The 23,043-nt window shown below is 36.5% G+C and overlaps 1 protein-coding gene across 4 annotated transcripts in view; it reads right to left on the bottom strand.

Moving 5' to 3' along the window:
• The window catches only part of LRBA (LPS responsive beige-like anchor protein), a 415,639-nt gene that overhangs the window by 355,259 nt on the left and 37,337 nt on the right, over nucleotides 1-23,043 (bottom strand). For all 4 annotated transcript variants that reach the window (XM_042796732.1, XM_042796735.1, XM_042796733.1 and 1 more), the window contains exons 2-14: nucleotides 15,814-16,045; nucleotides 15,580-15,680; nucleotides 13,306-13,401; nucleotides 10,016-10,137; nucleotides 9,785-9,911; nucleotides 8,440-8,559; nucleotides 7,991-8,137; nucleotides 6,956-7,153; nucleotides 6,140-6,273; nucleotides 4,779-4,887; nucleotides 4,517-4,669; nucleotides 3,347-3,515; nucleotides 1,314-1,393 (exon numbers count right to left, since the gene is read on the bottom strand). In XM_042796732.1, coding sequence (XP_042652666.1) covers nucleotides 1,314-1,393; nucleotides 3,347-3,515; nucleotides 4,517-4,669; nucleotides 4,779-4,887; nucleotides 6,140-6,273; nucleotides 6,956-7,153; nucleotides 7,991-8,137; nucleotides 8,440-8,559; nucleotides 9,785-9,911; nucleotides 10,016-10,137; nucleotides 13,306-13,401; nucleotides 15,580-15,680; nucleotides 15,814-16,045 — 1,788 coding nt within the window. The remainder of the gene's footprint in view (nucleotides 1-1,313; nucleotides 1,394-3,346; nucleotides 3,516-4,516; nucleotides 4,670-4,778; nucleotides 4,888-6,139; nucleotides 6,274-6,955; nucleotides 7,154-7,990; nucleotides 8,138-8,439; nucleotides 8,560-9,784; nucleotides 9,912-10,015; nucleotides 10,138-13,305; nucleotides 13,402-15,579; nucleotides 15,681-15,813; nucleotides 16,046-23,043) is intronic.

Genomic DNA, 23,043 nt, shown 5'->3' with positions numbered 1-23,043 from the left:
TTAAAGACAGCTCCAATACAGGTATGAAAATAAGCTAGATATACTATAGTATATGAAATTGTTAGAGTAACACATATTAATTGATACAGACAATTTGAACTGAGAGCTTCCTATCAATAGAAGAATTAAACTAAGGTGGCAAAGAGGATTCAAAAGTAGACCTGGATGTTTCACTATAAGCCTGTTGGCTATGCCTACAGATGAGTTTGCTTCTTTTTTTCCATTACAGAATACTATCTTCAGCTGCTATCAACTCTGACAAAATTTAAATCATTTATGGCATCTATGTCAGGAATATGCCTTGAGGTCTTTCTGTTGAAAATAAAATAAAACCCAACAGTTCTAAGAATAGGATGAGGGTAGGCAAAAGCAGGCTTTTTCTTTTCTAGGGCTTTTATTTTCTAAAGCAAGTCTCTCATTTCCTGAAAAGACTTTGCAACATGGTGTAACAAATCGAAAACTTGCAGAAGAATCAATCTCTTATGATGGACATGGTTTTAGTGTCCTTGTAAAACTCTATCCACAACTGTCCAAGTTACAAATCTCTTACAGAATTTTAAAAAAAAAAAAAAAAAATGAAGCTAACAGTTAATAGAAGTCTTTTAGAGTTTGATAGTTAAATCATCCCTGATTCTTTAAATTGGGTGTTCTGCAATTGAAGTATGAGTATGAGAGTCAGGAGCAGAACATTTCTGTTAGTTACTCCTCCATAGTGCTGGGGCTAAGGGTAGCAGCACACGACATACTGGTTCCTTGGCAACCCAGGGTAAAAGGGAGCTAAGATTCAAACACAGAGAAGTCTGTCTACAGAAGGGAGATGAGAGATCAGCTCTTACAACAGGAAAGTTCAGAAAAGTCTATAAGCAGTAGAACTGCTGTATTTCAATATTCCTCTAATGTTTAGCAAACAGTTCGGAAACTTATTGATGGAGTCTTTCTTACCCTCCTCTGGCCCACAGCATATAATGTCAAATGTTGTTCTTAAGTATTTAAGCACTTCTGATGCAGGTAACTTTTTTTTTATTTTTTGATAAGAACAAAGGAATCAAATATTTATTTCCCCAGTAGCAAACACTTCTAAGTTAAACCATTAACAGCTCCGCTTCTGATGAAAAACAGCTTAAAAGGGAGAAAAATGCATCTTTAGCAGTGCTGTCTGTAGCAAGAGCCACAACAAAAAGATGCACCTTACATTTTTCTATTTACTCATTGGTTTACAAAATTCAATATGCTTAGAAAAAAATGCTATATTAAGAAGCACTTCTTTATGAAAGGAAACTTAGATATCCTATCGTAATTTAAAGTTATCCTACCTTCATCACTAACTGTTTAATGAACATCAACAAGAATGCTCGCAGAGATAAAATCTCTTTTTGAGTAGGCCGTGGCCCATCTACAAAAGAAGAAAAGTAGGTATACGAAATGAAAATTAACAGTTATTCTTAGCATAGTATACATTGTCACATAAAGAAAAATAAATGGAGTTTTCTGGGTGAAGAAGGCACAATTCTAATAAAGTTATTTTCTCCACTTCAGACTAGAAAACAGTAATGCCTTTTGTCATAGTTTATTAGCAAAATCCACGACCAGTGAGGTTCAACTAAGACTTTTATTAAATACAGTTTTCTAAACTCCTCTAAATTCTTTTCATGATTTTGCTACTTCCTAATAGTGTCTGTGAACCGAATTCATGCCAGGAATAAGACTGATATGAAAACTTCATGTCAGAATTTCCACATTTCAAATTTTTGCAGTTCACAATTGGCTTTAAAGTTCTACTAAAGCTCAAAGGAAGAACTACATGTCATTATTACGCATTAGCTATATACACAACAAAAAGAAAATCAATCTTACAATGCTATATATAAAGATTACCTTGACTTAATTTGTTAACTCAAAGTCAAAAGGACTTGCTTCTGCCATTCCCGTATAAAGCAGACTTTCACTGAAACTTTTTAAATACGCCAGCACTGAGTACTTCCCAGGAGAGGTAAGGTTAAAAAAACAGGTGCAACCAAATGTCAAAGCCAAGTGAAAGCTTTCATACAAAAGCAAATGAACTGTTGCAAATACATTTCTAGGGATAGTTTTTACAGTTGCTCATAGGTACACAGTTCTTATGATGTTAACCATCAGGCAAAAGCAAATCAACTAACAAATATAAGTGATCATAAAAGTCTGGGTTTATACAGCACAGGCCCACAGGCCTATTTGGTTTAAGAATAGTTATTTTCAATATAGGCTGGCTGAGTCAAAATAAGCCATTAAACTGTATTACTAAGACATCCTACACATACACTTGCCTCAAGCTCAAAAAAATCAGTTCAGAAACTAATTAAGTAAATCCATGTCCTCACTAAAAAGAAAGGAGAAAACACACATGCTTCGCTCCTTACAGGATACAAAGTACTACAAAACAATCTTTGCAACCCTCTAGCAGGAAGGGTTGGTCATTTTGAGGAGCTGGTGGCAGGAAGTTTGACACATATAAGGAGCACTCATTCCCCATACACCTAGCTCTCTCTCATCACCTGCTTCTGCTTGATATTTCAGCGCCTTTCTTTGTTACAGGGGAGACAGAAGTTATTCACCCTTTGCCAAGGCTGTGTGCCCAACCCCAGAAAACACAGAACAACAATTAGAAGAGTTGCAAAGTCATATTTCCAAATAGCATTAGTTCCCTTTTCTGTGCCACTTCCATCTGCACGTGTTTATGTTATGCTGGTACACACTTCACTTCTTCCAGCTCCTTTTACAGCACTGGATTTTAGTCAAGCAGCTACTCCCTTTGCTTTTTTCTTAGGATCAGTATTCTTGTTCTGTGTTCCATAAGTACTAAACACCTGTTCTAATTTTCTTATTACTTGTTTTGCCGTGAGTTCACTGTCTGGATTAAGCATCCTTATTAAGCAGTTTTCCAACAAGTTCAGATCCCTACATCTGTCAAATACTCGCTATGCTTGTTTTCAGCTATACTGCTATTATCACTATAACCTACAAGCACTTCAAGACTGTCCAGTACTTGAACAAGTTCCATAAAGAAACCACATTCCCAGGCACAGTGCTGTTTCCAAAACCCTACCATTCCTCTGACCACTTTTATCTAGTATTAATTCACATAGGCCTTTGATGACAGAGCATATGATTTCTGAAGAAAGTTTCCATTAGATTGTGAAAAAAAGCTTTTAAGAATATCCTATGGACAAAAGCACATGCTTGACCCATCACAGTGAACCTACCTCATTAAAATAAAATTATTTCTGGAACATTTACAGTTCTATTCTATACATTGTATACATCATTTTTTAAAATAAACCAGCTTGTGAGAATAAAAATGAATACGTACCTATGCCCTTGGGAGTTATACCACTGCGATCTTGAGGATTCACTACCCAGTAATAATACTTTAGGGTATGCATGACCAAAAGAACTGTCCCAACCCGACGGATTGCACCATATATGTTAACAGTGCCAATGAACTCAGTAGACAGGTAAGTGTACAGTATCAGCTGAACCTATAACACCCAATTAGGAGATCAAAAATCATTACAACAAAATTGCAGCACAGACAACTGCATTCTTAAAATTTCATTTATTAAAATGTCTTAAAGAAATAGATTTTCTCTGCATAGCTCAGTCACAGAGCTCTTAAAACCCTTGCAAACTGATGAAATATTTCATTTTACTTTTAGAACTATAGAGTGGTGTGGGTTTTTTAAGCTGGTCCACACTCATAGGAGCATGAAAGCATGGTATTCACACAGTCACAGACAGCTGAGATTGGAAGGCACCTCTGGAGATTGTCTAGTCCAACCTCTCTATTCAGAACAGGGTCATACATGAAATATTACAGAAAGATTCATAATTATTATAGGCTTAATTATTTACATAACTTCCCTTTTTCTTCTGAGAAATAATGACTTAAATAATACTTAAAAACTTAATTTAGCTGTAGCAAATGTTTTACAACAACCTCAACAGTAGCACTGTTAATGCTGTCTCTGTTTTTGAAATACAAACCAAACTCTTGGAGAGGATTAAAAAAAAAAATTCGGTAAGTAGGTTTCAAGTAGAACCAACCAGAAAGTTTCCATCCAAGATGTTCACTCTCAGACAACATAGATCCAACAGAACAAAAATACTCTGCAGGGAATATGTAAATTTAAACGAAGACTTCAAATCTGACACCCAGGATAATTTATCTTAAAAAAATGGTGTTTTTTTGCCAATGAACCCATCCAAAATTCTTCTCAATCTGCAACACTGACAGGGTCAGGAACTCCAGAAGTTGCTCCCAACTCTACTATGCAGAACGCTGCAGATTTCCAGACTCCCTGAAAACCTCGGGAGTCTGCAAAACTTGACAGCTACTTGCAGAAAAGCAGTGTGAAAACAGTTTCTGTATTATTTCTGCTGGGAAGCCAGGACCCATAATTGTTGGAGTCCAGGCTTAGTCTCAACACTCCCAAATCAATACATCATAACATAACTTATTCATAAGAATAAGCAGTTTTACCTGTGCTGGGATATGAATCCATATTGCAGGATTAAGGAGAACATAATCACACAGCTGCTTCAGCAAGGGCACCCCATTGTGTAAGTTGCTCAGGTATTTCGAAAAGGCAAGGCAAAGTTCTAGTACAGCTCGGGTAACATGGGCTTTGGAAGACTGTAAAAGAAGGTCTGCTTTAAAGAAGAGCCCTGCAACAGTCTAGGAAAAGTATTTATCTCAAAAAAATTCAACATTAATGTAAGACATCAAGAAAGATTTGCTTTACCTTTTCTAGGCTATATCCTATCACAAGGAAGCCCTTACAGGAAAGCATCTGTTCTTGCATAGCAATGGAGTTCTTCAACAACTCCATGATGAAAGCCAGTAAAGTAGAACTGAAAAATATAATGGTTCAGTAAAGAAAAATCTTTTAATGCGTTACAATGAGACACAAAGTATTTCCAGATTAACACTTCCATCATATAGCCGAGATATAACGCATTAAGTGTGTTATATAAATGCTCAGATCAGAATTTTTAAAACAAAAAGCAAGAGTAAATTTTGAAAGCTCTAACTTCTTGTTTTTAATTAATGCATTTCTAGCCTGAAATTCTGGATTCTGAGATAACTGTGCAATAGCAAAATTCTTCTGAAAATGCATTCTTGCAGAAAGGCAACAGTTAAACGTGTACTTCTCTCTGCTTCACTTACAAACTTTGGCAAAATCAGTAACAAATGCCATTCCACTTCCTACTGCTTTCAGGTGCGCAGATATTGGAGATATTTTTCTAGATAGAGCTTTATTATTGGTTCAAGCTAATTCAGCTGTGTGCTGCTGCCAGAAGGAATGTTCATGCTGCTCCACTTGTGTCACAGCTCCACAGTGCCTATGAATCCAGACCTTAGCCAGCTGAAAACCCTTCTACTGTTGGGCCAGTTTGCAACTAAAACCCCTGACTCTTTACATAGAGGCCCAGGAACGTAAAAAATGGGCTGAAGGAACATTGTGACCACCTCTTCTTAGCAAAAGTATGTATGTAGATCATCTTTAAACAGTCATGAAGCTACAACTGCAGTGAAACAGAGAAAACTACACCAGGAATCTAAAAAGCAAACTCTTTGCTTTTAATACTGCTACTTAGGAGCTTATCGAGTTTCTGTGCCTGGATCTTCAGAAGTTGAACTGAATTGAAACAGAGCTGAAAACAGAGGAAAAGCCTGGCAATAACACTGAATAACAGTGTCTTCCAAAAAGTCTGAAGGTAAAAAAAAAAAAAAAAAAAAAAAAAAAAAAAAAAATCCCAAGGAATAACTTGAAGTATATGGAAAATTCATCCTTCCTAGATTTTCTCTTGAAGCCTTCCCCAGTGGATTTTCTCCATGACAGGAATAAGTTCAAGGGAATTGTCTGTGCTTCTGTTATATAGAAACATGCACATTTTGATTCTGTGTGAATTGTCATAGAAAATTTAGTACAAATAAACACTTCACTTTGAGGTTCTGCCTGTAACAAGGCCACCTCTTCATTGTTAGACATAATTCATTGTTGCACAAGACAATTTAAGCCACTACACCACTTAATAAAGAGGTAATTTCCTTTACTTAAAAAGAAACAAAGAACAGAACACAGTAAGTCCATGCACTCACCAAACAGTTGTGTCAACGTGGTCCGATGAATATTGCCTATAGTCTAATTGTGCAAAGAGAGGGAAAAGTACCTGCACCCCTCCAATGGAGTGCAGGGCACTCTGGATAGAATGTGTTAAGACTGCTTTCACATCCTGACAAAGAAGAATTAAGAAATATTGAAATCTCCTTCAGAAACTGTTAAAAGGTTTGTTAGAAATAGTTTGAAATTTCTTCAATATAAAAATGGCATTACCACCAAATAAAAAGAAAGGGCAAGAAGTACAAACTGGCTGCCACAATCACACTAAATGCCAGCCTGGCTGACCTATTGCTTTAAATACAGTCTACGGTGTAGATCCTCAGATGACTATACAGGTGGTGACTTTTAAACTCTAAAACAAGTCTTTAGTCATAGAAAAACTCTAGAATAGAACACATGAAAAGCTCCTGACAAGGTCAAAGATTAAGGCATTCAAAGTATAGGGAAGAAAAGGGTATCAGATCAACAGGGCAAATGACAGGAGGTAGGTAATATTTGTAGGGGAGTGAACATATGTCAGAAATTAGCAAGAGGGATTTTTTTGAAAAGTTAATGCAGTCTGTGTAAAACCAACATTTTTTAGGTTGTCACTTGATAAAATAATTTTTTTTTTTCCTCAGGATTCTTGTGCATTCACATTACTTCAAGGAACAGGGAAAGTAGCAGCAGGGACAACCCAAAAAACCCATCTATCAGCAGTTTCCTGTCTTGTCCAAGTCCCTATAAAACTTGATTTTTAGGTTTTCAAATAGGAATCATTTGTATCCTCCAAATCTATGAAAAAGTTGAAATACCTGCAGCATGAGGGCATGTGGTGAATGAACAAAAATAGAAGGGTTATCCTTAGGGGATGACTCTAGACACAGCTGTGCATCTGTAGCCCTTGGATTATACATAAAAGCAATAGCACTGGATAGTTTGCCATCATATAGCAACAATTTGTGATGTTCAGCAAGGAAGAGATCACTTTCTGCCTTGAATTTGAATGTTCCCTGGATTGGGGAGCAGGGTTGAGGAAGGGAAAAAGAAAAAAAATTAGATTACACACATTGAGAACACAGTTCAGAACTATTTAAAAAATGATTAAAACATTGCTTCTTCAATCTAGCAGTGTTTTAGAAAGAAGGGGTCTCATAAGAACATTGATTCAAAGTCAATTTTACAGAGTTAGAACTGCAGACTTCTTTTTGACCCCTGAAGAATGACATTGCCAAAATGGTGGACAATGTAAAAGAAACATAGTAGTCAGGAAACAGAATGACAGTCAGCAATGTTCACTCAGAAGGAACTAATAATTGAGGAACAGATAGAATAGGAACCATCTTTTTTAGCGTATGTTTGTACAGCTGCTAGGGAATAACAGTCTTCAATTAGTGCCCCTCAGGCTATGACAAAACAAATAATAAATCACTAATCCTCAGCACTAACTTCACACATTAAAAAAACTGGCTAGCACAACCAACTATAAAGCTACATTTCTAAAACAAATACATGATATTTGATCTAAAGTTTTCAGCCTCAATGACAAAGTGAACCTAGCCAGAGATAACAGTGGTGCTCTCCTCTCCCAATCACCAACATGGAAATTTTGAGAAGCAAACAGGAACACAGATTTATTTTTGGTAAGAAATTAAATAATTGAATTAATACTTGTAGTTTGTGAGGTGATACATAGGCTTATAGTAGAAACATGGCAGGGTTTAATAAAAAGATTACACAGTGACAACGTTTTTAGAATGATATAGAGATGTCACAACATTCCTAAAAACCACCATAAAGGGTCTTATGAGAATTAAACTTGGGAAAGTTTACAGTCAATTCTAAGATACCTTATATCCCAGACCAAGCTGATAAATGGCAAAGATCTGAGCAGCGTTGAGAGCCTCACTAAAAAGGTAAATGGATGTCATTTGCCCACAGAACACTCGATTAGCATCTGCTGTTTCCGAAGAACCCAGGAAACATTTGTCAAATGTCTGAAAATGAAACAGAACCCAGTAACAGGATTTAATCTATACTGCACAAGCAAATTATGCAAAGAATATACATATTCTCAGGGAATACTATTTTTACGTTTGAGGGTCTCAGCAGAAACATATTTTAAGTTCTGAGATGTATAAAAGCAGAATCTACTCCTCTACCTAAAAATTATTAATCTTGATTCAACATTTTTTAAAAATGCATTCACTAGGGGAGATTTTTAATAAAATGGTAAAGGGTTTCTATTTAATCTGTCAGGATGGTCAACTATAGATATTAGTATACAGGGATTACTTACATCACTGGTATTGACAAACCATGTTATTTCTCCATAAGATGCCAGTTCCCCATTCACATAACATCGAAGTTCACTATTCTTCCAGCGGTTATAGATGTGCACTATAGTAACCATATACCACTAAATGATAAGAAAACAATTGATACAATTCTATAGACACTTAAATCAGTATCCCACTTCATGCATTAAAGTTGAACATACTCAACTATTTATATGAATTAAGATTGAAAGATCTATTTTAATTAGAAAAGATTAAGTCATAAGTGAGTTTTCTTGCATAGCTATATCAAAGGATAATACCCCATTTTTCCCACAACAAGTAGACACAGAAGCTTAGGATATTTATGGCATAGGACTCAAAAAATCTTCATGGCAATGCTGAACCTAATTTACACAGTGGTTTCAGTGTAAATAAGTTTTAAGTTGAGTTACTCTTAACATGGACTACTGCAAATGTTGCCATTCCAAAGAGCAAGGATGGCTCCAGACTTAAAGACTTCCAAAGGCTGTGCATGTCAAATTATCACAAACAGAATCCATATTTACAGCAAGGGATTACAGATAAGAAATTCCTGAGGAGGCCTGTTCTCTCACAAAATGTTTACACCAGTTGCTCCAGAAACATTAGCAGAATATCTAACTGAAAAAGGAAATATTTTCAACATAGCATAATACTACTTTATAGGCAAGAAAGGCTTGAGTATCAATAATAAAACCAACTAATATTTTAATTCTTACATTTAAAAAGAGATACAGAAGAAAGTACCAAATGCAAGGAGATCATTTTCTGCACAACCTGAATGAATATAAAGTATAACATTATTTCAAGAATGAATCTGCTGTTCTCCCATGTGTAAGATGACCAAACTCCTATTAATGGTCATAGCTTGATTAGGAAAACTAAATGTGGGGTTTTAATCATGCTTTCTTAAAATAACACTGCATTTGTCCACATTGAGTAAGTAATGACAAAGGGGAGCCTTAGCAAAACCCTTTAGGAGAAGAAGAAAATGTCTGGAAATGGGAAAAAACACAGTATATACAGAGAAGGAAAAAAAAAATCACAAGCTTTGTAACATTCAAACTGTGTAGATATACTAAGATTTCTCAGAGAACTCACACAAGTCTCAAACTCATAAAACTTCTTACAAACTGCATTTTCTAGCTCTTTTATACATTTCATAATTAAAAAGAACTACGAATTCAGAACACAGATTTGTTTTGCTCACTCCAGCGTAACTGTTCTTATACAGAAAGACAAGCCTAAACAGTACCTGCAACACTTCCTCTAGGCTACATTTCTCAATTCATGAAACCTGTTTGAATGATTTTATTTTTTACTCACCTTTTGTGGCTTGAAATCAAATTTTACACAGTGCTGGAAACCTTTTCCCTTTGATTTTATGGACGTTACAATCAAGCAGCCTCCAACAAAGTGAGCAGAATAACCAAGTCCTTTGTTTGTTCGAAAACTAACAAATTAGAACAAAATCAGCATATACATGGATGGAAGCAGAAATCATTGAACAATTAATAGAAACTGAACATCAGAAATACCGTTTTACATAATACCCACCAATATAAGTAAGGCTTATCCTTATCGACATTGATATTATTTACAGGATCCATTCTTAGCCAAGTGTGGAAAGTAAACCCATTCTGGTATGGCCACTTGGCTATAGGAGGTAAGGCAATAGCCTAAAGAAAGCAAAAAGTTTTTCATGTAGAAAGAGCAACATCAGAATACTAACAGTATACAGCTTAAGATATACACTACAGATACACACTACAAATGCGTACAGTTCCTCTATGCTTAAAAAATCTGGTCTAACTTCTCTGCTTTTTGTACTTCACTGTTAAAATATTTAATCTAAATATTTTAAAACAGGTCTTTATATCTCAAAGAGGATTATTAATAGTAATCTACATTTCAAAAATTAAATACTTCTAGTGAAAGCCTTACAGCATAAAAGCCTCCTCAAAATGCAAATTCAGGTTGATTTGGTTTTGTGGTAACCTGATAGAATAATCGGATTTAGAAATTAATTTTCACATGATGTTGTTATTCAGGAAAGCAACTGTTTATGAAAAGAAGCTGACCACAAAAAGAGAACCATATACACTTCACTGAACAGATTATTTTCTCTCTTGAAACTCATGTCTATGTAGCCTTCCAGTTAGAATATGACAGACTTATATACTTCCCTAAAAGAAAGGTAATACAATCCCCCATCAGCCAAAATCTTCATATCAAACACTGTTACGTTAGCTCAAAATCTCTTAAGTTATAAACTGTGTGGCAGGGCCCTTCGTTTCAAACAGTTGAGTTTTATTGTGTGGGTTTTTGTTTGTTCAGGGTTTTTTTTAACATTACTATTAACTTTCCACTACTTTGCTGCACAGATTTGCAATACGCACTTCAACTAAGACTGCCATAACCTCTGATCAAAGATGTTGTCCAGATGATCAATACCAATGAACAAAAAACATCAAAGAACTTGAGTGTCGCCAGACTCCTTATTATGCTCCCACGCTTCATTCGGCTACCCTTGTCCAAACAAAATGCTATAAATCCTTCTCTATATCAGCTAACTAATCACTCTGCATGTCTTTGAGCCCAACTTTTGGGAACTGGTAGCACTGTCATTTGGTTTAACTCACAATGGATCTTGGAGTAACTATATTAAATACCTAATTTCTAAGACCTCTTAATTTAAAAATATATAAGAACATTCACATTAAGGTTACTGAGGCACCTCAGTACCACATATGGTTCAGGCATTCAACACAATTATTAAGAGTTAAATACAAGACCAGTACATGAATACCAAAAGGAACAAAAATATGTCTGTCTACTGCCAAGTTCTGTTGCATGTGATAAACATATAACTGCAGAAGCATTTTTCTAGCAGTCTGCATTTCTCAGCCTTAAGTTTTCATTCAGAAAAAAATCATTATGTCATCAAATTGGTGAAATTTAATCTCAAGTCACCGAGGCAGAAAGGTAATGGGTTTGCATGAAGAAAACTGGAAAGAGTCATAAGTTTTATTCAAATCTTAGTCTGAATTAAGCATGAAATTTTGAGCACACTATTTCATCCTAAAATTTTAGGAGCAAAAGTGTTGATATACTCAAATTCCTACAGAAGATTCTAAACAACATTTTCCAACTACCTATTTAGTTTCAAATTCTTTTTCAAGTGAACACAACAGAACTTAAAAATGAATCAGTCACCTGAACAATTACAAAAAGACTAATCATTGTTAAATTTAATCCTCTTTCAGTATTATTTAACCTATAAGTATCTGGGATCCATATTTTCTCTGAAAATTCTTATAAGCAGTATCGCTGTTCACATCAGCTGATCACTAAAAGAACTAAACAAACGGTGCAAGTATGGACACTTCTAGTTCAATACTTGCTGTGGTTTCACTAGCAAAGGTTTCAAGATGTAAGGCTGTATTGGATCTCAGGGACAAGTATTTGATAGCTGGGGGGGCTACAGGGGTGGCTTCTGTGAGAAAATGCCAGAAGCTTCCCTCATGCCCGATAGAGATATCTCCAAGATGGATCTGCTGCTGGCCAAAGCTGTGCCAATCAGCAGTGGTGGTAGCGCTTCTGTGATAACGTATTTAAGGGGAGGAAAAAAAGTGCTGTTTAACAACAGATGGAAGAGAGCAGTGAGAACATGCGAGAGAAACAACTCTAAAGACACCAAGGTCAGTGAAGGAGGAGGAGGAGGAGCTCCAGGCAACAGAGCAGAGATTCCCCTGCAGCCTATGGTGAAGACCACGGTGGAGCCGATATCCCCCTGCACCCCATGGAGGTCCACGATGGAGATTTCCACCTGCAGCCCATGGAGGACCCCACATCAGAGCAGGAGGATGTCCAAAGGAGGCTGTGATCCAGTGCAGGCATCCCACGGGAGCAGGCTCCTGGCAGGACCTGTGACCCATGAAGAGGAGCCCAATCTGGAGCAGATTTGCTGGCAGGACTTGTGATCCCATGGGGACCCACGCTGGAGCAGCCTGTTCCTGAAGGACTGCACCCCGGGGAAAGGACCCGCACTGGAGCAGGGGAAAAGTGAGAGGAGGAAGGAGCTATCTCCAGTGGGTGGACCCCACACTGGAGCAGGGGAAAAGTGAAAGGAGGAAGGAGCAGCAAAGACAGTGTATGTGTGATGAACTGACTGCAACCCCCATTCCCCATCACCTTGTGCCACCCAGGGAGAGGAGGTATAGAAATCGGGGGTGAAGTTAAACCCAGGAAGAAGGGAGGGGTGGAGGGAAAGTGTTTTAAGATTTGGTTTATTTCTCACTACTCAGATTTGATTAGTAATAAATTAAACTAATTTCCCCAAGTTGAGGCTGGTTTGCTCGTGATGGTAACTGGCAAGTGATCTTCCTGTCCTTATCTCACCCCACAACTCTGTTATATTACCTCTCCCCTGTCCAGCTAAGGGGGAGTGATAGAGCAGCTCAGTGGGCACCTGGTGTTCAGCCAAGGTCAACCCACAACAGAGCCACTCTCACACATACTGGTTACTAACACAGGCACCATTCCCATAGAAATGTGGGAGTGGCAGATTCACCTTGCAACAAGATTAAACTGAACCAGTCTGAAAAAAAATAAAAAGCCTCACTTATATGCGTTCTTTATGTAATAGTATTTGTCCTTCTAGAGCGATAATGCACATTTATTATAAGTATAATTTATTTAGGCATAATGTAGGTGTCAGGCAGAGAAAAAAAATTGGTAAAAACTCTACATCTATGACAATGACAGATGAGACAAAAGAACGCCACAAATAAAAATAACCAGTGGCCGTAACAGAACAACAAATAAGAATAAAAATATCTACATACTGCAGCACTTTTTCCTGGAAAGTTGAAGAAGGCATCAGGTCCATACTTCTGAGGCATGTGTTTTAACACAGACAATAACTTCCCAGCATGTGGTGGCTGACAAAGAGAATTATTACACTTGTAAATAAATAAAACACACCTATAAGAAAGAAAAGACTATACACACAAAAAATGAATTTTGTCACATTTTAAAGCTTTGCACATGGTTGAGTAATACTCTGCTAAGAGACTTAGCACTTTCAATAAACAACATTAACAAGGAAACATGGATATCTTCACACAATACACAGTAGGCACACTGAAATACAATTAATTGCATAACTAAATTAAGGATTTAAAAAGCCAGAGCCACTTGCATCCAGCATAAACTAAACTGACCCTGATGCTCCTCCCTCTATCTTTTCATTCCCATCAGCAGTACCATTTGTGTGGATCTGCAGTGAGCTAAAGGAAATTAACTGATCCAGCTGAAAAGTAATTTAGGAAAAACAAACGCAAACCAATTTTCAGTTACAGCAGTTTTGGATCATGGCTGCATGAAACCTGTGCCAGCACAAGGGAGATGGGAAATACTTAGCAAAAAAGGGAGAGGGAGGATAAGCAGGCAGGACTATTTTCATCAGGACTAGAGTCCTATACTAGATTAAAGTGTCTTTAGTTACATATATCCCTTCATATAAGTCCATGAAGAAAGATTCAAGTCTCAAGGGCAGTTTGGAGCACCTAAACTGAGTGCTCAGTTAGTGTGAATACTTAACACTTCCCCACCACCACCCTAATTCTGCACTGATTTTGTTGCAATACTCAGCAACTATAAACTTCAAATCAAGCATATAAGCTCCCAGCAACAGAAGCAAAGCAAATACCAGTCATAGTGACAGAACAATTTTGCATGTCCTCTTCTACTACTTCATAATTTTCCAGTAGATCTATTTTTAAACTATGATCCTACAGCTCCGATCTTCTCCTTAAAGTGCTCTTTTCCCCCTCTTGTAAACAGCCACCCACTGAAAACTAAACATTGCATGATCTGTTAAAGTATTTCAAATGTACCAAAAATCATAGTCAGTTAAACAGTACTTCAGGAATCTGAATTAAAATTGAGGAGGAAACACTGAGAACTGCTTAGATGTCTTCAGCTCTATGGAATTCAACTAGGTAATTTGTGTTGTAGCCAAATCCTTTGTATCTTTACAACACTGTTGATTTTAAGATTTATGGAGTTGTACAACTCCTTAGCAATGCAACTGTGGCATTTTTCTCTTCCTTTCCTCTATATTTAGTCTTTAATAAAGAAAGGAAATTAAATGCAAATAGCACAGACAGGAAATGAAAAAGTTAATGTTACAGAGACAATTTTAATTCATCTATGGTTAAATATATTCTGTAGGTTCAGTTATTAAGTTTAAAAAAAAATCTATTAAGTGTAGAGGGTTTTTATTTGTGCAAGTTAAGATCTCCAAAGTTATTTATTTCAAAGGGTCTTTCAAAATTTGCTCTATTATTTGCACATAGTGGCTTTTATTTTGAATACATTTTTTGAAATTATTGGAAATTGACAGGGACACTGTGTGACCTTATCTCTATATAGTCTGCCTACTGTAGAGAAAACAGGAGGTGAATTAAAATTCAAAGCAGGTAAAACAATTGTTAAAATAGTTCCCAATTCCAGCAAAACAATTCTGTGTTAAAGAAAACTTTAGCTGGTGGCCTCAACAGTAAAAGGAGAACCTCTTTTTCCCCTTCTAGTTCACACAGGAACACATGATGTGATTTTTCAGCTGGAGCTTACTTCCTTCATTGCAATTTCTGCCACAAATTCTCACTTCCCTAACTAGATAAATTTTGTCAGTCTTCAGGTAAGGAAGAAAAATTTTAAAACAGGAGCACACTGAAGTCCCTATGTAGACATTTTAAAATTATTTCTCTTTCATCTTCAAAAAAAATTCATCCTTTTCCTTCAATTTAAACTGGAATTACAAAAATTAAAACTTGCATAAAAACACTTGCTTAGAGTCACCATATTATTCTCAGGTGTTCAAAAAGACCAATCCAGTCCATAGATTGAGGAGGAAATTTAATTTCATCACTATTCTATTCTCTATATTTGAATTGCCTGCAAGCAAAAAGATTAATTGATATAATACCATTAAGCATCCAGTATTTCTTGGTACATTTAAATATAAAGGTTATCAAACAGCCTTTTAACTTTTGAACGTTAGAAAAAATATGAACAACACTAGAAAAATGGTTTCAGGTTCGTGATTTTTTTACCCATCTCCCTTTTTCTCCTTGAAGCTTGCTGAAGAATAACTTTAGCTCTCGAACTGTCAAGTTATAGCTAGCCAACACACCCAGCATATCCACCAGGAGATCTGAAAAGGAAAAGAACAGCAATATAATTGCTTAATGAAATGCGATGTCAAAATTCCACCACTTAATATATGTTTTCATCAGATTTTACACAAAAGGAATACAGTCTGGGTCCTGCGCCGAGTGAAACTGTACCTGCAATCATGTTGTCAGCTCTATCAATCCTCTTGAGCACTTGCTCAACAAGCCCCACCTCTGTGCATGCTTGTAGGTTGCGTATACTTTTCTTCAAGATTGCTGTAAACATGCTCCACACCTCAGCCTGGCAGGTGATGTCACACTTGTCCAGCAAGTCTACCATGCAGGTGATGCCCTCTCCTTCTTGAATGATAAAGTTCATTTCCAAGTCAAAGTGGCCTCCAACAAGCTTTCAAACAAAGGATTAAAAAAAAAAAAAAAAAAAAAAAAAAATTAAGACAATTGTATCAAAGTACCTTTCCATGTTTCAAGTTACTCATTCTGCAAGAAGGAAGCTATCAAAGATGTAAGCTAAAAAAAACCATAATGATGTCAATATCATCAAGTCTTATTCTTCCCCTGTTTCATGTTCTGTAGAGTAATTTCAACAAAGCTGCTCCTCATGTGTCACCTACCAGCAGATAATTGCTGCAGAGCAACATTTGGGTATTTTAAAATACAGATATCCTTAGCACACAGCTGAAAAGCGAAGAGATCAAGTGGTGTTCCAAAACAGAGGAGAGCACCAAGTCAGCTAAAATAGCTTAAATGGCCTGGAGTGTCCCTAAAAGCTTCCCTTCGTGTGTGCTTAACACTGTTCAAATAAGAAGGCAATTCTAGCCAAAAGGAGCTGATGCCCATCAGAAATATTGCCACATATAAACACCTAAGAGTCATTCCTGAGATACTGAATAAAGCTGGTTAAGTATTAACTGCCAGATTCATCATTAGGTACGCATAGTAAAAGGAAGCAAAGGCTTACTATGTTTGCACGTATGTGAAACAGCAGCACTGTCTGAAGCCTCTGACTGTGCTTTGGCTAAGGCACATAAATCCTGTGGTATTTCAGGTCTCTTAGGTGCAGGCTTTGTTTGAACATACACTGAGTAACTAACCATATATGCACCTGCCAAGGAGGTGGAAGCGGGGGAAATAACCTACTTCGTTCTCATTTGTGTACTCAATGTAATAAAAATTCCAGTTGAAGGAAAGAGATTGCACTAACCTAGCTCTTCTGCCCTGATTCCCACCCTCTGCTTTTTAAACTTCTCTTGGGCATTAGAAATGTATTAAACTTAATGCTTGTGAAAACACCCATTACATACCAGAAGACAAACAGAAATTCAGATAGCATTGACTCAAATGATCAAAATAGACCTGTGATCAAAAGTATTTCAGCTCCTTCTCACTTCTACAAGTTTGTCTAAGACATTATTTCTGCCCTACATGGTGTTCTTTCACAGGCTTTGACGATTAACAGCTTCAGTACTGTCACTTGCCAAAGTCATACCGTGTCAAACTGCCCCAAAATACATCTACTAACTTGCTTCCATATTAGCTCCAACAGCTTCTCTCAGCTAGTCAGGATCTGCAGATAAATGTACTCAATGGAACAGAATATATGCTCTTCATTAACCACTGAAATTACCATACATTTTCCTCAAGTGTCTAAATCTTGTCACTTTGAAGAAGTAATCTTTGGTCTTCTGGGCATAAATCAGTAATGCCAAACACCACAAGAAGCAGAGAAAGTTACTGCTTTTATGACAGAATAGACAATGTCTCATGGCAACAATTTCTAAACAGTAATTTACACTTTTCCATTTTCTCCCCTCTTGGTCATGAAAAATAATTATGCAATTTACTATCAGATGCTTCCTTAATATCTAGGGAAACCGCAGGAACTGAATGGGGAGACTTGAATTATATTCCCAGCTTCTCTATATCAACTCACACTGTCAACTCAAACAAATCTATCAAGTCATTATCATTCTCCAAGCCTCAGTTTTCCCCTTCCATAAGATAGAGCAGAGGCCTACCTCAAGAAAGCTCTGTAAAGTAGAATTCAAGGGAGAACGCTGAGCAGAATGAATGAACAGAGAATTATCGCAAAACAAATGCAATAATTTATTTTAAAAATGCCCTGGAACAAAAAATTTGAAAACATAAAATACATAACCACTGTTACACTTTATTTTATATTGAATTTATCGTCCTCTACAAAACTGAGGTATTCCTCATGAAGCCACTCTCTCTCTTACCATTAAGGTAAGAAACAAAGAAAATACTGCATTCCCTTTACAGACAGAATAGCTGAAGGTTAGATTCTAGCCACAAAACACCTGCTAATTCTTAAGAAGTAATTCAACTCTTTATGCATTTGGTTTTAACTATCAGCCAACCATCAATTATTACACCAAAACCATATACGGCAAACTAGATCTGACCTTACCTTCACCCTATAGTCTACACCACCAATCTTTCATTTTTGGCTAGATACACTATTATCAGCAACCACCCATCCAGGAAGCTGTCAAATTAGGTTTCCAATCTAATCTGCAAACGTAAGCATTTCAGCAAGTACATTTTAGAAATAATATGCTATGGTAGAAATAATTGCCGTTTTAACATTTCCTTTAAGGGAAGTGAGGACAAAAAAAAAAATTGACAGAGAAAGTAATATACCAAAAGCACAGTGCAGTTGATGTACTATATGTATGCATACCCATTAGATACACATAAGCACACACACACACCCCACAGTATTTCATATTAACCCTTTCTAATGGTGATTTGAAACTGATCAACCTTCAAAACACAAATTTGTTTCCAATGACAGGGATCATAATCCAGGTCCATGCATTGGCTAGTTATTATCTGAGCTGCAGTAATGGCTGTGCACAGCAGAATGTAATCTTCCCAAATGTCACAGTAAGTTATGAATATCTGAGCAGCTTAATGCACCTTACTAGCCATGAAGTGTGAGAATGTAATCTTATTACCTTTTTTATGGTTGTATTTTTTTGAATAATGTAGCCTTTGAACTGATGTATAGTCTTTCCTTGCACTTTAGCATGATTTGGTCTCCTATGTCGCATAGTACATTTTTCAAAATTCTCCAATTCAACGTATTTTAAGTCCTATGCTGAGCTGCATAAACAATCTTTATAGCAACCTACAGGGTGGCATAACGTTTTCTTTCTTCAGCATGTAAGTATAAGCTTACAGGAATGGTTTTAAAGTGCGGTATTCAAATACATCCTCACAAATTTCACATTTTGCCAGTTATATTTACCTTCAAATAATATATAAACTAAACCAATAGCTCAAGCTTTTTGGTAAAATGTTTCTACATTTAGCTGGTTGAGAACAGGGAGAGTACTTTACAGCAATTTTTAACTATACACTCAGAGTGTGTGATTTTTTTTCCCTTAGAGACCCAAACTAATGAGAAGTCAACATAACAGCACTAATTTTAAGTATAAAATAGCACTACCTCACTTCTAAATAGAATCAAAAAGTCAATTTAAACACATGAAACCTCTTTTTGCAACAAACCTTTCATCTAACATAAAATGGGAGAAGGGATCCAAGATATAAAATAGATGGTGCACTCTCTGGGTGAGCAACCACCAAACTACAGTATGCAGAAAATAGCTCAGAATAACCACAGCCAAGCTTCACTTTCCCAAAGGATCATGATATAGATTATTTATCTAATTTAAAGTAATTTCTTCCAGTGGCAGATATAAAATATTTCAAAAGCTTGTAAGAAAAATGTGAGGAAAAGTATTTCAATGAACTACAACAGAAAAAAAGGAATCAAGTCCAATACCACTATCAGTGTTTCTCCTGGAAAAGCCAAGTTGGCTATACTTGGGAGAACTATAGGGCTGGATCTTCATCATTTTATCTCAAACCTCCAAAAAAGGCTTCACTTCTACATAGCTTCCTCATCCTTCTAGTTACTAGACAACCTACATATCAAGGCAAACGTTCTGGTTTTGTTCCCCAAAGTCAGAATGAAAGAACTGTTAACCAAGCAAACTGTGACCTCCCTTTGTCTCAAGACAGTGATTTTGTAATCTCAGAAATGTCTCTCTGGTATGTCCAGAACAACAAGTATGGACAATGCCTATCCAATGGAAAACACCTACTCCATGAAAAAAAAAAAATAATAAAAAAAAAAAATAATATGCGAACAGGCCAGCTCTGTCTCAGTGAAAATTTTAGAAGTTTATGCTGAATAAGAACCCAGAAAGCTGAGTGTACAAAGCTGATAACTGCCAAAAATCTTCTACTCTTATGAGTAAGGTACTTACACGCGATAATCATCAAGTAAAATGTGCTGAACCTAAACCACTTAGCATTTCAATTATTAATGGTTTGATATACACCCTACATTTTACCTCTGTTCACAAAATAACTGTTATCCAAAATGGTTCTGTTCTTACTGCAATTTTACATCATATTAGTCAACATAAGGCTAAAAAAAAAAAAAAAAAAAAATCAACAAAACAAAACAATCCCTATGTTTTTGACCCCTCAGTGATGAAATAGGAATGCAGTTTCTAGGGACCACAAACACCAAAAATCATGGGATTCATTTCAGCCTTTATGCTTCTGAGTAACAATAAATATAATACTCTTTGCCTACTCTTATCTTCCACCAAAGTAGTAACCCACAACCTGTGCTCCAGCCCCTTTCATATATTCAGAAACTCAAAGCAAATGTATTGATCATCAAAAATACATGCCAAAGATTTAGGAAGTATAAGAACTAATGTCTCTTTAGAGCAAGGATCTCACTGAACCATGAGTGATCCCAAGCCAGTCAAATCCCCTGAGGGCACACAATAAACAGTAAAGCTCAACACTGTGGTACACATCCTGGGTGGGATAAAAAGATGGCTCTTATTTAGAAAGGCCTCTACAGACCAGAAGAGGAAAGAGGTGGGGAAAAGGAATCACTCATACATACTCATAATTTGCAGGAATCCATTCTCTGCCACTCATCCCCCACTGTCCATGCAGTCTTTTCTATCATTAGCACAACACTTGGAGGTGAGAACATATTAAAATATGAGTCCTAAGAGGAGATTTGGTAGGAAAGTCTACTGATAGTTTGGATAAGTATATTAAATAGTGACATTAACATGAATGTCAAGTCAGTGAAATCATGACAAACAGGGCCCATGGAGGTTATAGGGAAGCAAGAAAGGGACAGAAAAAGCCTGGATGTCAACCTTTTTTTTTTGTCAATATATTATCACTACATCAACCGTAATGCAACCAGAAAAAACAGACAAAGCACAAAGAACAGTGGGAAGACTCACTCATGAAAGTCAAGGTCATAACCTTGCAGCAAGATGCAGATGATTTAAAGCCATTTGTGCTACCTTAGCAGTGGCTCAAACTTTAAAGTAACATGAGATCATGAATATGCAAATGACCAGTGACTCTTTCACAGGAGGAAAGATTCTTCTCCAGCCTCTTCCATAAGCATCCTCTTTAGCCTTGCTCCAACTTTGGACTTGCTTTCTGTCATGTTCAAAAAAAAAAAAAACCCAAAAATGAAAACAATCAGACAAAGAGCAAACAGGTATTTCTTGAGCTGAAAACTACAAAATTTTTCTGCTGATATCTCAGGCTGAAATTATCTCTTCCGCCCCCATCCAACACTACCCATCAGTTGCACTACAAAAAAATAATACTAATAGTACTCATCTCCCCTGCTTTCCAAGGGAAAAAGGATGGTTAAACAAAAACAAAAGGTAAATTTTCTTTATATTTAGCTGCTTTCTCTCCTGTTGCCAAGTTTTTAACAAAGCCTACAACTTCATTTACCTGGCAAATAAGAAAGGTCCATTTCAAAACAGGTATACAATAGTGGCATTGCACAACAACACTGCACTCACTTTAACCTTAATGCTTTCATATGATTCTGTTCAATACTGTTATTAATTATGATCAAAGCTGGATCATTCAGGAAAAATCATTCCCATTGCATCCCTTCATAGTGATGTAACATGTATGTTCTCAATGAAAATAAAATTTCTTCAAGCCTCTCTCTCATTTATAAAACTGCTGAAAAGTAAATTTAACAAGCACCCACAAGGTGTTAAAAGTCTACTACTGCCACCTAATGTTGTATTTGAAACCGTTAGCCCAGCATTGCATATTTTTAATATAGTGTCTCAGCAGAGTATAATTCTCTTCCTCCCCAAGACAGCTTTATATCAGCAACCTATCTCATGCTCTGTCACAATGAAGAAGAAAGCTGTATCTCCAGGAGATAAGACTGGATAAGATTTCAAAATAGCAGAAAAGTTTACGCTTAAGTATTGGTTTCTATAAAGCCAGAGTTTCTTCAACCTCACAATTTCTAAGTACAGAAGGCACACAATTTACACAGGAAAGAGTAGCAAATACCTCCTATCCAGTTAATCCAAGACATAACACAGTTCATTAAAACTTGTCTTTAAAAAGGCAGTAAACTATGTCTATGGATACATTAGAATGATTCTCTCGGCCAAGATAAATGTAAAAAAGAAAAATTCTTGTCTAGGTAAGTACAATAGATCTGAAGCATCCTTATGGTGGTGACATTACCTATGGGCCTCTCCTTCCCAACAGAAGTGGGGAAAAAAAAACAGTTTTAAAAGATGCTTATGCTGTAGTTAATGCTCTGCTTGTAAGCATTTTTACATCAAATTAGTTCACTAACACAGTTATCTCCGTTTGTAGTGTGCAGTTGAAGCCCCATTGGAAGCAGAGCAATGCAAGGAAGAATTACCTCTACACACAATGGTTTTTAACATGGGGGCAGAGGGAGCGGCACTATGATTTTCAAATTATATACATTTTGGGGTTTAATCTATTTTAGAAAAACCTTTCAGAAATTTAAGTACATACCAAAAAATGAAATCTAATCTCTATCTTATGAAGGGAAGAATCCCAATTTTAAGCTAAATGATTAGCAAAGTTAAATTTTATCCTACAAAAACAAACGAAGACAGACCAAAACATCCTACATTTATTTTATCAGTTTGGTATCCATTCAAAAAATGATCTCAGTATGAACTGTTCAAATTAAAAACAAATACCGCACTCAAACTCAAAACAGTTACAGTACTCCATACCATCATGCTCAGTGTTTGTCTTCTCTTCTGGAAATTCAATAACAGATTCTAAAAATGAAAGATATAGACAAGTCCAATATTTGGAATTTTACCCTCCTCCCAACCTGTAGTGACCCATCAAGAGGCGAGACAACTGATATAAAAAGAAGGATTGCCAAGAACATGACACAAAACACGAGTACTAGGGGCCCAGGCAAGCACACTCATACACAGACCAAACAGATGATATACCCAGCAAACCTGCAGGTCATCGGACAAGTTCAGA

Source organism: Tyto alba, unplaced genomic scaffold (genome assembly GCF_018691265.1).
Source record: "Tyto alba isolate M040663 unplaced genomic scaffold, T.alba_DEE_v4.0 Super-Scaffold_23, whole genome shotgun sequence".
In the NCBI taxonomy this organism is placed as follows: Eukaryota; Metazoa; Chordata; class Aves; order Strigiformes; family Tytonidae; genus Tyto; species Tyto alba.
Note: the sequence above shows the minus strand (reverse complement) of the source record. Positions and strands in the feature narration are given on the sequence as shown.